General features: G+C 30.2%; 2 protein-coding genes across 2 annotated transcripts; both read right to left on the bottom strand.

Moving 5' to 3' along the window:
• Nucleotides 1-3,347: 3,347 nt before the first annotated feature.
• Nucleotides 3,348-7,957, bottom strand: LOC125807580 (GDP-mannose transporter GONST2-like). Its single transcript, XM_049487316.1, has 10 exons — nt 7,755-7,957; nt 6,712-6,917; nt 5,801-5,984; nt 5,377-5,516; nt 5,154-5,283; nt 4,658-4,756; nt 4,303-4,457; nt 4,067-4,183; nt 3,506-3,603; nt 3,348-3,433 (listed from the first exon to the last, which is right to left on the bottom strand). Exons 2-10 carry the CDS (start codon nt 6,906-6,908, stop codon nt 3,390-3,392), a joined length of 1,164 nt encoding a protein of 387 aa, XP_049343273.1. The 5' UTR covers nt 6,909-6,917; nt 7,755-7,957; the 3' UTR covers nt 3,348-3,389.
• Nucleotides 7,958-10,807: 2,850 nt separating this feature from the next.
• LOC125807585 (uncharacterized) lies at nt 10,808-11,965 on the bottom strand. Its single transcript, XM_049487322.1, has one exon. It carries the CDS (start codon nt 11,958-11,960, stop codon nt 10,842-10,844), a length of 1,119 nt encoding a protein of 372 aa, XP_049343279.1. The 5' UTR covers nt 11,961-11,965; the 3' UTR covers nt 10,808-10,841.
• Nucleotides 11,966-18,036: the final 6,071 nt, after the last annotated feature.

Genomic DNA, 18,036 nt, shown 5'->3' with positions numbered 1-18,036 from the left:
TCTTAGTATTATTAATGTTTTGTTGTAGAAATGGAGTTGTTAAAAAAAATATTGTGGGATAGTACTTAGTACTACTTTTGTTTTTGTTTAATTATGGATTATCTTAATCGTGTTTTTAAGAATGATTAATGGTTCTCGTTTTATTATAGTTTTCAGTTTCTTGAATAATTCGTTACATACTCGTCATGTTTTATGTGAATGTCTTAACTGTTTTGTTTGTGAGTTAAATAATTCTTTTTTCTAACAATTATTTTGTCAAACCTTTTTAAAATATTTGAATTATTAGTATTGGTCACCACAATTTATCCTTGTCGACTTAGATGTTAGAATTCATCTTTTTATTACCCTAGAATTATTATTTTCACTGTTTATCTAGGGGCTTCGATGTATATAAACATATTATATTATGTAAAGTAAAATAACAAAATCTTTGCATAATTTACAATGTCTTTCCTGCAATTTCAAATATATAAATTTTATTTAAATTTTTTGAATTTCTATATTCAAATTTATGATCAAAGTGACATTCATATTGACTATTTTGTACTCACAGAGATTGAAGTATAGATATATTATTAATTCTCAAATCCCTTTTTATCCGTTTTCGTTTCATTTTTAGAGAGTTAATTTGATTAACCTTTCGAGCTAATTAATTATTGACTCAGATTAATCAAATATTTTAAAATCACAATTTAGATATTTAAAATTATACAAAAAGTATTATAAGTTGCAATTCTTATAATATCAATACGATAAAAAAAACATATCCTAAAATATTGATCACAAAATTCATATAGTTTGACTCTTTAAATGTGAAACGTGACAACTATTTTAATTTGGAGAGAATAATAGTTAGCTTCTCGTTAGGCCAACTCTTCGTATGTTGTCGCCTTCTTGTTTTTTGCATGATGATGTAATTATGCTTAATTCCGTGACATTATTATTGATGTCACTTTAATCATATCCTTGTTTGATTCTTACTTATGAAGGAATATTTGTCACAATTGTTAAAATTACATCAATAATTAACTAATAATTAAGTTTATTACACTATTTGTAATAATATATATATGTATATAATTAAGTCAACTGATCATATTATAAACTAAAATATCTTAATTTGGACAATTTAACCATTCAACTCCACCTTATTTCACAATTAAAAATGTATCATACATAAATATGCTAAGACATAACTAACATATTTACATCCATAACAAACTACAGTAAAAGTTTTAATTGCAATGCTTGAGTAATTTTTAAAAAAAAATATTATTCGTATATATAACTTATGTGTGTTAAGACTCAACTAAAAATGCTTGTGAAATGTTCAATTTTAAAAAAATAATTAAAACAGTACTTCCACATTATTTGACTAAATTCAAAAGATTAATTTCACGTATGTCATGATTCATCAATAATATGTGTTAACGACTTATACATGTCGATAACACATGATTTTTACTTCTATTTTTTGTTTTATTTTGTTTCTTTCATTCAAACACTATTTGTAAGGAGTTCAATGTGAACAATTCTTCGTTTCATGAGTTTATAATGTGAAGAGGTTAGATCCTTCTCAACTGTTTTTTTTCTTAAAAAAAGATTGTTTTGTTTTTTTCTAGTTTTTTCCAGACAACTCTTAGTGGTATTTTCTTCATAAATTTCATCAATTTATCCTTTAGTTTGTTTTTACCTGCACCTTTTACTTAAAAGGTTTAGTTTATGAACGTTTTATTGGTGAAAAAAAAAGGTGAAAAGAAGTACCAAATGGCCAGCTTTCCACAGATTAAGCAAAGTCTGTTTGCTAAAGCTTTTGTGCAAATCATGTCATTAGTTAAGTGAGTTTAGGTTTGTCATGCCAACACTTTCAAGGTGTCACAAATTAAAATTGATATAAAAATATATTTTTTATTTGGTTAACTAGAGAATTTTATTTAAAATGAAATTTAAGACTTGGTTGCTACCTATCAATACTCAAGATATTATTGCAAAAACTGTTGAATACGATCTTTTATTTGATAAGAATGATATTATTATTAAGTAATGAAGGTAATTACATTTTACGTTTATAGTATATGTTTAATAATGATATCATTCTTATCAATTAAAAGGTTAGTTTTTGCAATGATATCATGAGTATTGATGAGTGTCTTTTTTTGTTAAAGAAATTGTCATTTCTAGCTTATCGAATATGTCATAAATAGAATGAGATTAGTTCACTCCAAGATAAGAAATTGATCTTGATTAAATTTTAGGTGTTACACTATTTATCAAGAGAAAAAATATATGATATTGTTGTTTGGAGTAATATTAAAGAAACTTTAAATAATCATATTCCGGAATATTTTTACCAGCAAACAAAACAAATATGATTAATCTTGTTTGAGGCCTTAATTTTTCAAATCAGTTGAAGTTATTGTTACAATTATAAATAAAATTATCTTTTTGAAGTCTAAGAGATTCTAAGCAGATTTTATTGCGAATAGATCATTTGAAATTAGATAACACACAAGTTTATCATTAATGGAAATCATATTAGGGACATAAGTATTATGTATAGCAAAAATAAAACACTGAGTAAGCAGAAGGATACGTCTTATTAAAATTTTGAACACCATTATCGAAAAGGTTTTTGATCTTAATATTTAATTTCCTCGTTACGAATTGAATGACACAACCTCTAATGTTGTATTTCATTACATGGTTAGGTATGCTATTTAAGGAAGATTTAACAAGAGTAGTACGAATCAATTAAAAAAATTGTCTTCTACCTAGCGAGTCTAATGTTTAAGTTATCAATAATGAATTGAAAATCATTGTTGTAAGTAGGATTTTTATAAAAAATAATAATAGGAACATCAAAATATTTTTCAAAGTTATCATTGAATTGGATTGATCAAAATGCATAAGAGGTTGGAGATAGCCTCTTAGTTTACAATTGGACCTGAAAATTACATAATGTTTGGGGCAGTAGATTGGTTAAAGTCCATAAGAGTATAACAACTCTTGGAGTTTGCTCTTGCCATAAGCGTAAGGTCATCTGCGAAGAAAAGGTGTGATGATAGTTTTGGCTAAACTATACTTTATTTTATTGAAAATCGATTACTATAAAGTATATCTCAATCAATACAGATAATAAAGACGTAGTAACCTTTTCAACAGTTGAAGTATTTGATCTATATTCCAGAAAAAGATCGTTCAGATGACTGAATTGAATAATTACTGCTCACAAAAACCAAAATTGATAGATGCTTCATTTCACTTGAATGAGCATCTGAACAAACCAAATATATAATAAGTAGTTAATATGAAATCTTCCTTTGGGCTTCAATGACTTGTATATAGGGAAACTTGGTGTTTTATTGATACACAGGCATGACAGCGTAGCGTCAAGACATCTTTGCCCTGGCGAAAAGTACTCCAGCAAGTAGACCTATGGCAAAATTCAGTCAATAAGAGTATGGCCTAAAATTTTCAAGAATAGAATCTGGATTGTTCACGTTACCGAATAGTATGCTGAATAAGTTTGGGATACTGAGAGGAACCTTGAACACCAAAAGGCCAGCAATAGAAATGGGGATCTTGTTTAAGGAACCCACAAGACTGTGAAGAGGAGAAAGAGTATAGGATTAATCATCAAGTCTCAACTTTCAAATATACCTCATAAAGCAACAAAAATGTGAAATTTAAGAACGACTCTGATACCTCTGTTCAAGTAAACTATTAAGCTTGCATTACTATATCTTTACAATAATACGAACAAATATGAAGGTCTCATTATAATGCGAGTTAACCTTATCTAACTGTCATCAGCGAAGACTTACAGCAGGCTTAAATGATAGAAAAATAAGTCTACATCTTCCATCATTCCTCCAATTCTCTAAAGAGGTATATGGAGAAAATATAGGAAATAGAAAGCATGTCAAATATCCATCGAGAATTAACATCATGCCAAAGTGCTCAGTTGGGTCCATTTCATGATCATCAACAAACTAGCAGAATGCTTTTTATCGCTAAGTAGTTCATGATGCAAATCCCAAAGAAAATTCAAGCGAGTATAAATCACCTGTAGGTGGTTGGACCAGTTTGTTTCAAAAACCACATTGATGTGAAGCTAATGGCAAGCCCAAGCAGCCCACTCGCTGTCGCAGCAACCCAAAACATTGGAATTTTAATTACATCCCTGGGAATGAAACAAGAATGGTATGACACTGCAATATTCATTTGGGAACCCCAACGTGAAGGATTAAAAAGAATAAGAGGAGACTGCTGGGATGAACAAAAGTGTAATGTAACACTTACGCATTAATTACATAACGCCATTCATCGAACAGGAAGATCAAGATGATAGCAAAAGGTATAGATATCCCATTGTTCAGTAACACCATGGAGACTTCATTAAGAGATCCAGATTTTGTAAATTGCTTTGCTCTGTCCATGACATGTCGCAATGTGAGCTGTTGAAAATTGATGCCCAATGAACATCAAAAGATTAGGGAAATGAAAAACATATACTTTGAAGTTTGACTTGTTATATGATTAAAAGTCTAAAATTATGGTTTTCTTATAATTCAAAGAAGTCACTGAGCCAATTTCTGTGCAAAATCTTGGTATGAGCAATCAAGATGAAGAACAGAGTCAAGCAGAAAGTACATACTGAGTAGCTTGCAGTGAGAATACAATTAACTGATTGCCAAGTATACCCCGTAGCATCAAATGAGAGGTCTGTTATACCTCCAGATACAGCAGAGATAATCTGAAAAAGCAAGAAGACAGTAGTTCATATACAACAGAACTAAATTATCATTCAGTGAGTGAGAAGCCAGACAGAGTCCTATTTTGGCCTTAATTAAGATAAAACAAGAAGTGGAACAGTTGAATCAAATTTTGTTGCCTCTTAATTAAATGTTAGTACATCATTTTAACACAGCAAAATATGAAGTATTCGTGACTATCATCTAATTAAAATCAGGGAAGTAAATGCTTAGTAGGACTTCTGTGTGCAGGTTTACTATACCAAGTTCCCCCATGATCCTGATATGCACTATGATGACTGGATATGCAGCATAAGCATTACAAAGACCATTTTCGTTGAAGATGTGACCCCTTTGACAACTAAATATACATTGTATAGATGAATGACATAAACATACCATAACAAACATGGCAGTCCAGACTTTCTGATTCTGCCGCTTCCCAAAAATATACAGCTCTCCAATTGCTGTTAAAATATTTGTCACATTCTTCAGAATTGTCACCATTGCAATATTTATGTATTTCAAACTGAAAAGGTGCACAAGTAAATGTCATTGGCATAATGAGGTTCCGCTAATTATTAATAAATCTATTGGTGAGTTTAGACATATCAGATATTACCTATACATGCTTGAAACAAGCATGCCAATGAAGATCAAATTCACCGGGATCCAAACTTTAATTAGCTTCCAATTGAGCTTCTCCACTGTCACTGCTCCAGAGCAACCCAATATACCAACTATGAGAGTACTGATAAGATTCTGCAAGAAGTAAAAGTAGAATAGGCTTTCATAAAATAACATCTGTAGACGGTAAGTTCCGGGTACTAGGTAAAGAATGTAATATGTGAGGGATTTGTTTAGAGATGGTCAAAATCAAGGTTGAAAAGGATGTTGGACATGCAAATGGATGAACCAAAAGTTTCCACATGGAGATCAAAATGGGCAAATGATATAACATGCATCATAGTTAACCATAAGCATTAATGTGCCTCATCTTGTTATTCTTAAGGGTGGAAAGATGGCCATCCATAAGTAGAGAATACCTGGTAAAACATCAATGAGACCCCAGCATTGAACGAATAACTTGAAAGGACAATTTTGTTCAGCATGATCATGCAACAAGAAGAAAGGCAATATGCAGTTCCAGACAAAAGAGGGCCAGAATTTCTTCCAGATCCATGTTCCCTTTTTTCTTCCGTATCCACAGCCTGATTAATTTTGGAATACCTGTGAGATGAAAGAACAGGTTATTATAATTCATTTGCTTATCACTTTTCAGTACAGGCCCTCCCCTCGTCCAGCTGGAAGACATTAAAAGTCTATGTATCTCACTGGGGAGCAGTTCTGAGAAATATTCCAAAGCTTTCACATCCACAATAGATAAACATTCAGTCAATGACATGTTCATTGCCAAGGTAGATCTTTTTCTTTGCCTTTCAATAAATTGTGTATAAAGAGAAAGATACTCCAGTGTATTTAGAAGGTATGTAAATTGTAATGATGCTAAGTTGAAAGTTAATAGCTAGATATAAGACAACTACCCATTAGTTGATCTTTAGTAGACTCAAAAAGACCTTTTTAAAGGCAAGAAAGAAGACACCAATGCAGGGATACAAATGTTGGCTAACATTCACATAGCTATCATATAAACCATGAAGTTCCATTAATGAGTATCTCTTATTCAAGAAAAGAAGAGTAACATCCATGAAAGCAAAATAAGACAATGGGGAAGTCCAATGAAGTCAAACTGAAGAATGTGTGTGGCTTGTTTATCATTCACCTTGAATGACATTCAAGGAAAAGAATAAATAACATAGAAAGAGATGACAAGAACATCAAAAAGAGAGCTCCGAAAGGGAAAGTATGCTTCATATAACTCCTACCCCTTGACCAACAAAATGAAGAAGAAAGAGAAAAGGGGAGATTTCTAGTAGAGAGTTGAACAGCACAACACCTGTTGCTAGCTACTCTTCGAACTGCACCTATTGATGTCTTGATAGCCGACCAATCTCCTTGCCTACGGAATCCCTCAAGAATTTTGCGCACTACATTTAATCTTTTGGCAAATGCCACCTTCCCATTTACAGATGTATAATCTGGCTCCTCACCATTCTGACAGATAACGGATTCCAACTTAACCGCAGAGGACATTGAATCAACCTTTAATCAAGAAAGGAGAAAAGGAATCAGTTTCAACATGCACAGAAAGAGCTCTGAATTGCCTTGACAACAGCTAAAATCTATCAGCAGTCTGCTACACCAGTCCAAGTACAACTAAGTGCAACTAATTGTATAAAACTATGCATTTGAATAAAATGGAATGCCAACATTGGTGCCTACAGTCTATACTGCTTTGTTCCTCCTTGGTACAATGAAAAATAATGCTAGCAGTATCTGAATTTGGTCAACTGCCAACCAATGGAAAACCCGTCATTCGATCAATGAATCAACTACCCTCAATCCCTAATTAGACGGGATTGGCTATATGAACCCTATCCATCCATCTCCACTAATCCATTTCATTCGTATATTAACAGTTTATCCTTTCATGTAAAATTAGGGGCTCTATAAAACCAGCATAAAATTTGTTCCATCAGAAAATGCTACTGAAGAGTCAATTCCCATCTTCCCAACAAAGCAAAATCTGCTTAAGCCCTGCACCTTCAGCTACTCTTAGTGCAGAAGAGTCAGTGAATCACCCATTCTTCCAAGCATAGCACAAATTTAAGGAAATATCAGATATGAATTCGTTAACGAGCTCAAACACTGTTCTGTACAACATATAAAAGAAACAAAACAGCCAAGAAAACACTTAAAGTTAAACATACACAATTAAAGATGCAATCTTTACAATAGAAACAGCTATATTTTTAACCTAAAACACTTATACAGTCCTAATTAGCTCTATTTCTATTCCTAAATCATAAAATCAATTTTTAGATGAATAATTAAACCACTAATGGGTTTAATGAGAATAAACAACACTAAAGAGCATACCCTTAAATCTTCAGATTCCAATGAAGAACGAAAATCTCCTAATGCCACAAATTATTCTCCAATCTCAGCCACTACATATAAGAACACCAGTTTAAAATACCCTTTTGATAATAAATTAGAAGCCCCAAATCGCAAATTTAGGTTCTGAACAATGCTTCAAACACCTGGGTACAGCAAAAAAGCTCACGTAAAATACGTGAGAGGAGAAATATATTGCTTTTTGAGGAGTACGCAAAGCAAATGGAAAGCGTGGATCTGAAAAAACCATATAGGGAATAGAAGAAGACATGAGGGCAGTGGAAAAACAATGGGAATATTTTAATAAGGGTAATTAATGGAGAATGAAGCTAAATGTAGATCAGAAAGCGGGATTCCAGGAGAAGAAGGGGGTAAAGTTGAATTTGGGTTTATAGGGAAATGAATTCGAGGCCAAAACAATGCAATTAGTCAAATTATTGTTAATAAAGTATTGATTTTCCCCATTTTTTGTGCCATTTGAGCTCTATCAATCTTGAACAACAATTAATAATGTACTGGAGAGTTCCTCTAATGGAGAAACACGTATGTTTGAAGTTCAAACTGAGGAGATTTATGCGGATGAGAAAATGGCGGGGTTTGCACGATGCTCAAGAATCGGTGATTTTAGTGGGCTGGTCCGTTGTTTCTTTTGGGCCGGCCCAACACTTCTAGATTACACATGATAATCATTTTTGGAAACTTACAGAAATTCCACAAGTTTAGAAACTACCTGAGATACACTCTAACTTGCAATATCACAAATCTTATCAAATTTTTGGTGCATCCAGAAACATGTATCTTGGAATATATTGGTCAGCATTAGATGTAATTTGTTCTAAATACACTGTATCCAAGTGGATTTGTATGTATGTGTGATACATGACAAATCTCGCTCACCTCCCTCCCTGTCTCGCTTGTCCCTCTTCCTAATTTAGTGTATTTTACAGTAAAAATACATGTATATGAATATATATTTCACTATATATGATAGGGGACTTTTAATTAGTGCTAAGATGCATAATTATTTAAAAGTATATAGATAAATTAACACATATGGTATAAATGTATATCTAATAAGATAGTTTTCCCTATTTTGTGGATTTTTATTTATTTTGGTTCGACATTGAGTTAACAATCATTTCATTTTTTTTCTTGAGTGAATGTTAAAAATATACCTAAGTACTCCAAAAAATATTTGGTACTAGTTCATATAGGAAATTCATATACCTAATCATTCATATATGAAATATAGAAATCAACATATTTTAGATATATATTTTTTTATCTTTTTAACTCTTCTTTCTTTCTTCCTTTCTTGGTTATTAGTTTATTTTTAGATTTTGAATTCTTTCGATGAAACCTTGGATTCCTTATTATTCTAATATTTGAATATTTCTCAGATATTTACTTAATCTAGTTGGCACAATACAAAGAATATACAATAAACTACTTCCATTGCATTTCTGTTGTGTGACATTGATGTTCTCGAAAGATTAAATGAATGATTTACATAAAACGAGAGGTTTTGACCATAATGCTACAATTCAGATCGCATAACGAATATAATTCAACTGAACATAGATCTAATCCTCAAATCACAAGTAATAATAAAATGAACCTATTCTAAACGAATATGATATTATTTAGCCTTTCAAGTAATTAAGGTCAGATGATTATTCGGATAATATTTACTAATATAACAACACAAAACTATTAACTAATAGAAGACACTAAGAAGGATCTCCATTTGGGTTACATTATCATCTCTTTTTTTGTCGCTTAGGCCTCATTTGGAGAAATGCTCCCTAGCAATGATTTTTTCATATTTAGGAATCGAACTCGAGACTACTGATTAAAAGAGGATCAACAACCACATTCACTGCACCACATCTGTTGGAAGTGTGTTACAGAAAGTCACTGACCATATTATTTATCCAAAGTAATTAAGATTATATATTTAATTTCTAATGATTATGTACACCAAATTGTTCCTCTCTAAAATGATGTTTAACAGTTTGCACCAGCCTTGTAGCTAGGTAGCTTTACAGCATATTTAGGCATGTCCTTGTGCATAACTGAGTCACGATTATCCCACTAGTCCCCTACTACTAACCATGTGATACCATTATTATACATGTACTACATATCAATCTTCATTATTTATATTTTATTAATCAGAAAAAACACAACCTTATACAAGAGGCATCCAAAAGTACTCATGTACTACAATAGTTTTACCACCTTTTTTTACCCATTTGCTATTCAGATAGTTAATTAATTGAGCTATTAAGAATCTTCGGGATACAAACTTAAAGTGAATTAAAACGATCCTACAATGTCTATATATGAGGCAATAATCGAGACTATATATTGTACCACTATTTTAAATATTTAACTCCTAACCACTACTATCTAATCAGACTTTTTGTCTTCTCACTTGACAACTAGGTAAAGATTTTGACAAACTAGTAGTACAAACTTTTAGATTTTCTTAAATTAAAATTAATAAACTAAGGGGTTATACTTCTTTTTTAACATAGTTTGTATAGATATTTAAAGATATCAGTGGCGTATCCACTGTCCATTATGGATTCCGCAGAATAAAAATCCATGGTTTTCGATTCGAACCTGGTATATGATTGTAAAATAATCATTATTAATAGAATAAGATTTATATTCTAAATACATACAATTATATATGTAAAATAAATATTTAAACCATCAAATCGTTTTTGCCTACTTTATGCCTCTTACATATCTAGTCGGAAGAAGTTATTGTATACCCAGATCTTATCTTTATTGTGCGAATTAAACAGGTTATTTCCATAGACACTCGACTTAAGAATAACCTAAGAGGGTAAACAATTATTTACACCGACGGTTCATAACTTCAGCTCGATTTAACTCTCTCAAACATGCTCAATTGCAATAAAATTACTTGAACCTAAATTGAGATTCAGTCACACACACACTAGATTAAGTACTATTCTATTAAGTTGTAGTAATACTGAAAATTAACACCAAATTTCTTATGGAATAATTAACACACAGCATATTAATTATCACTAATCATACAGTATACACTATAACAAAACAAGGTAGTACAGCCCTTGAATTAAATACCAATAGTTCATCTTCTTCATCCAATCTCATCTGTGACCCGTTTTCCCTACCCACCAACGAATCAAACCCGGAATCCTCTTTATCCACATAATCCGGATCACATCCGACCCGACCGGCAATTACCCTACACACGAGCATCGCACGCTTCAGCTTCATAAACCCGAATTCCTCCTCAATCTCCTCAGGTACCGACACGTGTCCCCTCCAGCTGGTAGGTTGCATGGAAATTCCGTCCATCTTATGTGAGAATCCACTTTTTATAATTCCACATACACTACAATACTGCTGAGTACATATGCTGGAATTACCATTTTGTCCTAGCTCACAAATGAAGGTACTACAGTGGAATCTCAATAGTTCATTGCCGTCAGCTATACACCTTTCGTCTCTCTTAACGACGGCGTTTCGGCTTGCTTTTAGCTTAACGCATTCTCTGTATTCTTCGAACCGGGATAGGATCCGTTTGCTGTTGTGGATCTTAAGGATCCGATTGATAACCGGGTTCTTCGCTTTATCAACCCAACCCGTTTGGAAAATGATCCGAACTATATTGTTACCGGAATCCCCATCTGTGAGTTCCGAAATTGCATGTTTAATCGATTGGTGTTGTTCGAGATGAATGGGGCTTTGGAATACTTCTCCACATAAAGTACATGGGTATATATCGTTTCGTAAAGGGAAGAATAATTGATCGGAGGTGATTTCGGATTCGGGTATTGGAGAAACGGAGCGGTTAATTGGGTCTTCTGATGAAATTGGTTTTTGAAGGGACCTTGTTGAAGAACAGGGAGATTGAATTGAAGGGTTATGGTGAGTTGGGGTGTTGATGATTTTTTGTTTATTGGATGAGAAAATACGTTTGATGTAAGACCATGAAGAGGAAATAGCGTTGGTGGTTGAGGATTTGAGACGAGTAGAGGGCGGTGGGGGTGAAGAATCGCGATTAGAAGAGAGTTTTCGTTTTTTTGAAGAGTGATTTTGGGATGAGATGAAGCAGCCGAGGTGAAGTAAGAGGAGGAGAAGAGAGAGGAAATTAGAGAAAATGGGACGAAAGAGAGTAGCCATGGTAAGTGATTACATTGAGAGGAAGATGAATATGATGATAGAAAGGGGAAAAAGAAGGTGTTAGGGAGATGGAAATGTGGAAGGGGATAAAGGTAAGGGTTGGTGTTTGGTGGAAGGGTTACTTCGTGGCATCTCTTTTCTGTTTGTTCTTTGTCTTGTTTTGTGGATTTAATAGTGATTTTTTTTATTATTATGAGGATAAATTAGTTATGTTTATGTTATTTTGGTAAACTATGACAGCTTAATATAATATTGGGTAAAGATATTGTACATTGAATTTAACTCGATCCGAAAAATAACTATGTAGTTGGTGTTGTTATGACTAATTCACATTTTAAAAGCTAATTCTAATAAAGCAGAGTTGCTCAAGTCTTATAATGAGATTATCATCTTATTAATAACGATTTTTCTTTAACAACCCATCTCACACCAATCTTATTTGCCATTGATGTAATACTTTTTTTCATTTTTTAATAGTATTCATAAAATATAAATTGCTCAAATTCATAAAAGAAAATTAATTTTACATCTCATAATCGGAATTATAACAGACGTCTCTTACGAATTTTTAACTTTTCAACCGATATGAAATTATGACAGAGAAGCACTTCTTATTAAAAATTTGTTCATTCATAACTCTTGAAATCGAGACTTTTAGTTAAAAAAATAAAATAATCATTCATTACATTATATTTTTTGACGTGTACCGATGAACCTAGAGTTATATGTTTAAAAATCGGTGCAAAAAATAGTTGTGTGAAGAGTATTGCAAATATTAACGAAGTTAATAAAAATATTTCATAAGAATACTGCAAATATTAAAGAAATTAATAAAAAGTGATTCGTAATGTTTTACCTAAGCACGTTAGAATGAAGACAACATTCATTGATACTACATTAGAATAAAGTTTAATATTATTCGACTTTTTAACTTTACATTATTAGTGCTTTTAACTGATTTTTACCATCCTATTTTTATTTTTATTTTTATTATTGCGTAATATCTAAGTGCCTAGTTTATGTTTGCTATATAGATCGTTATTTGTAATTGATTTTTAATGCATTAAGTTACATCTTTACCGGAGCTATTATAATACATGAATTAAGTAAAGAATTGTGTCTTTGTTTAACAAATTGCATTGCCAATTTTCTGATTGTCTTTTAATCGTTTACTATGCCGAAATGCAAGGTGCAAATAATTATAATTTGTTGTCAAAATAAAATAATATATTCCATTCATGTGGACGATAAAATTCTCTCTGCTCTCAACAGAGAATCCCAACAATAAAAAATAATTGTTTTGCTCTTTGGTTTTACTATGTTTTTATTATTATTATTATTATTAATTTTAGAAAAAGTAGTACTGGCTTATAGTTTTTGCATTTATTATTAATAATAAAAATTAATACCTGTGTAGATTCAATTATTAAATTTCATTTGTGTAAACCAAGACCTGTATCTATGTCGAAAATGGGCATGTCATGTGACTCAATAGCTCGTGGTCTTGTCCAACTTCAGTTCTTCGAGTAATGAGTACAACAACAATACTACGATATTTTGTGATAATTATTAAGCAGTAATAATATTATATATGTATTTATACTGAATATTGTATATAAATGTTGCTTAAAACTTTTGTGACACTTGATACATAATCCAATTTGCAGCTAAATATTTTTTTGACGATAATATTGTTGTTAAAAAAATTTATTGCAACAAAATATCTTTTTTGTTGTAGTGTGTAACAATATATTTGGTAAAGTCAACAAATAGGGTCCGAAAAAAGGGATATATGTAGATTTTATCTTAAAGTAAAAAAATTATTTTCGATAAACGTTCGACGTTTCAAAAAAGTACTTCTTCAATATTTTATATAATTTTTAAACAGATTAGTAAAATCCTTTTGTGGAAAAAATAAAATTGTAGATGCAATATATTAGTATCTACTATTCTCAATAATTTTTTTTGTCTTATAAGGGACAGTACACCAAGTAGAGTAACTCTCCAAATTACTTTCAATTATTAGGGCATGTGAATCTACATCTCTTCGTAATTTTTCTTCAATATAATTCCTAAGGTTTGAATGTAGTTAAATTTAGTGGTAGGGTTTTGGACTTGTAATATAAATCATGATTCAAATTAGCATTTCGGTATTTGGGATTATAATGTTAAATATCACATCCTCTATAAATATGATTTGAGATTTTTAAATCATAATTTCAATTATGATTTTTAAAATGTAAAATTCAATTCACAAGTTTATATTGAAGAAAAAATTACGTATCATTTTAAATTTTACAAAAACAAACAAAAAAGCTCAGTTTTAGTGTAAGGAGATTGTTCATACCACGTGAAAGAATTATATATATATATATATAAAAAAAACTAGTCACTAGTCGATCGGTTGACAATTAGATCTTTATAAATTATGTGTATTTCAAAATTTGTAATCACAAATATTTATTTATTGAAGGAACATATAGAGATATACGATTTATCATATACGATTTATCAATCCAACGCTTTCAAATATTTTGATATCTTGTTTATAACTATAATTTGCTCATTTGATAAGACTACGTAAGAATTAGAGGAAGTTTGATAATTTTCACAACTTGTGGAAATTTTTATGTTTAATGACTAACAAAATTTACAACTTAAAAATTCAAATTGCATATCCAAATAAAACTATAACTTCAAATCAATCTGATTTCAAACAATATCTCGTGTCAAAACAGACCCTTAGAATAAATTATTAATTCGACCAAATTCGTATGTAATACTCCTTCTTTATACATTGCTTTTGTGATTCGTGATAAAATCATTAAAATGAGAACAGTAGGGTACAATTAATAAATTAACTAATGGTGCAAGTGGATTATAAATCTTCAAAGAACAATTGCTCTCTTTACATTTGTAGAGGGGCCAATTTGATTTTCTCTTTGTCCGATAAAAGATATGAAGGCCCTAATTGTCCCCTTCCATTCATCAATATAATGCTTCCAACTCTAATTATTACTATGTCGTCTTAAAATATTTATCATATTTATCATCTATATATTTTTCAAATAAAGGGTGAATGATTATTTTATTTTTATTTGTAGTATAAGATATAAACAAAAATTCATTGTATTTTTATTTATTTATGTATAATAATTGAGGTGTTTATAATCTTTAAGACGATTACGACTAGAGATACAATAAAAAAGAAGAAGATTTTAATTTAAACTCTAAAATGATAATTATTTTAAATAACGATGACAAGTATTTTAAAACAGGAAAAGTATTTTTTTCTCTCTCTTTATTTCCTTCACCTTTTTATGCATCTTCTTCCCCTTTTTAAGAACTAGCTAGTTGGTTGTACTTAAAAACATACTTATTATATTATAAAGTTTTAAAAAATAAAAGTTGGTTGTACTAAATACTGTTATTAATTCCGATTAAAGGGGTGAAAGATCACGAGAAATTTGCCACATCAAAGTGAGGGTATTGGATCTCTAGTCTTGCAAAATTGTAAAAAGTGTCTTCTTTAGTTTTACTAGGTAAATGGCCTTTTATTTACGTCAAGTTAAATAAAAATGCAAGGTGGTTTCTTTCTATTTAATTAAAATGAGAGAATTTTAATAGCATAGTTGATTAACTATTTAAATTATTATCTTTTATATATATATAATCAAAATGATTGTGGACATATAATATCCGTATAGATGTAAACTAATACCTACCTATTAGAATTAATTATCAGTTATTGTATGCTTCAAATTAACTCGAACACCACTAGTAATGTTGCCTTTTGGTTAATTTCAGAGCTAATTAATAGTAAAGAAATTAATTTTGAGCTCAAACCAAAAATTAGCTCACGAGGAGAAAACGATAAAAGAGCATACAAGTTTATGATATTGACATTACAATATAAGATAAGACGAGGGCCAAGAAATCAATGTATATGGCTCGTCTCAAGATATACTACATTTTTATCTCAATTATAAACTTTATGATATTGACATTACAAGTTTCACAATTTCAAGTGACAATTCATTTTCATTAACCTTGTATCAATGGTCCTGCTAATTTATTTATTTTTGCATATTTATGATCTCAAAATTATTTTATGACAAGTTGGCAGCCTCTAATAATATTCAAACTGTAGTACCTCTAGGCCCAACTTATTAAAAATCGTGTAATTTACTAGCTATAACTAGAGTCATAAAACCCTCAAAAATTGAAGTATACATTATATTCACGTGAAAGCTTAAACTCATGTATAATTTCACACATTACGTGTAAATAAAATACTCAAAGCAAGAATTTCACAAAAAAAAAGTTTAAAATATAAAGAAGTCAAAGGAGTTAAACACCTACTACCTATACATTAAAAAAGTTAAGTTTAATCATGTAGCAATAATATAATTTTCCGTCAAATAATATTAAAATATTAATGAACCCGTTCAGTCCTACCTGGCTTCACACACCAGTCAATAAGGCATTACTACACTTCAATTAACTTAAATTCAAGTGGTCAATTTCCACAAATTGAAAAATGAGTTTTAAAGCTTTTACCTATTCAATTAAATATATACTACCAACCTACTTAAACTTGGCTGGGGAGAAAGAAACTAATTTTTAAAAATGACGCAATAATGAGGAATTTATAACATATACTTCTCTTAGAAAGTCTGATGTAATAACTTCAAAATTAGAATAACTTGCCATACTTAATTTTATTAATAACAACATGAAAAAAAATTACCGAAAAATAATATAACAGCATGCTATATATATTTAATTAAATTCTGTTAATAGTGTAAACTTTCTTTTAATAATCAATATATATAACGTAATTAGAAAAAATATGAGAAGGACCTTACTTGATCCTTGCCGAATTTTAGTTTATTTTTTTAAAAAATAAACCCTGTAACAGTTAAAATTGACAATTAATTTCCAAATAATTGGGATGTCAACATCAAAAATCAAAATTTTGACTAACTAAATCAATGAAAAGATAAAAGCCTGCGGCCACGAACTTTGACCTTAGTTGTTTTTAAAATATTTAATAATAATCTAAAAAATTATTTTTTCTTATTCAACATTAATGCGATAATCGATAATTTATATAAAAATATTAATATAAATTTGATATAAATTACAATATTTAAATGCCATTCTCTTTTTTTAAGAATTTAAATATATAAATTCACATAAAATAGAACTGAAGTACACCTTTCTTTCAATTTAAATGTGTTAGTTTGACTGCTTACAAATTTAAAACATAAAGTATCACTTTTTTAATTTTGTGATCTCAAATTAAAGATGTGTGGTTCTTTAAATCTTTCTGTCTTAAATTGATTATATAAAATGTTGGACTTAAATTTTTTTTATTAAATATAAAAATTAATAGTATTAAAATATTTTTTAAGAAAAGTATAGTTGGTACTAAAGAGTAGCTATCAATAGTGACCTTATACTGGCACATCAACAGACTATTAATTTATATCCAAAGTTTGTTCTACTTTTTTCTTCACTATATTTTTTGGTAAATGTTTTAGTTCATAATTTGGCACCATATAATTCACAATAAGCGACCGACAATCGACAAATATTTAAATGAATAAATGTTACACCTAGGAAGTGCTCCCTTTCTATTTCTATTATTTTTGTGTTGGTGGACTACAATCTACATAGCTTTTTGAAGTAGGGTCATAAAAAAAACAATTATGGATGAATATCATATTTTTAGGGGCCTACGTTAATACTTATATATGTAAAATAAAATAGTGTGGGTAGTATCTTGATTACTGTCCCTCTATGCTAGCTCTACTATCATACAATATAATTCTCTCATGCTGTTATAAAATGATTATCAATCAGGATTATCGTGGGATGATTAGAATTATATATGTGATTTTTTAATCAGATGTATCATGCTTAAAGTTTTGAATATGATTTTTTTTTTTTTGAAAATGTCGTTCTAAAAAATGCATGGATTCAGATTAATCTGGCTTCAATGTCGGTATCGAAGTTCGATTGAAAAATAAACAAATAAAGAGAGAAGTACGGAAAACACCCCTAAATTAGG

Source organism: Solanum verrucosum, unplaced genomic scaffold (assembly GCF_900185275.1).
Source record: "Solanum verrucosum unplaced genomic scaffold, falcon-dt-bn FXZP01000183.1, whole genome shotgun sequence".
NCBI lineage: Eukaryota > Viridiplantae > Streptophyta > Magnoliopsida > Solanales > Solanaceae > Solanum > Solanum verrucosum.
Note: the sequence above shows the minus strand (reverse complement) of the source record. Positions and strands in the feature narration are given on the sequence as shown.

Bases quoted from the DNA above. Each gene is read 5' to 3' on its own strand.
- LOC125807585 (XM_049487322.1), bottom strand. From the start codon at position 11,960: ATGGCTACTCTCTTTCGTCCCATTTTCTCTAATTTCCTCTCTCTTCTC.
- LOC125807580 (XM_049487316.1), bottom strand. From the start codon at position 6,908: ATGTCCTCTGCGGTTAAGTTGGAATCCGTTATCTGTCAGAATGGTGAG. The intron at 5,517-5,800 runs GTATTCTCTACT...TACTTCTTGCAG, and splicing joins TCTCATTGATGTTTTACCAG to AATCTTATCAGTACTCTCAT. The intron at 4,458-4,657 runs GTATGTACTTTC...AATTTTCAACAG, and splicing joins TTCTCACTGCAAGCTACTCA to CTCACATTGCGACATGTCAT.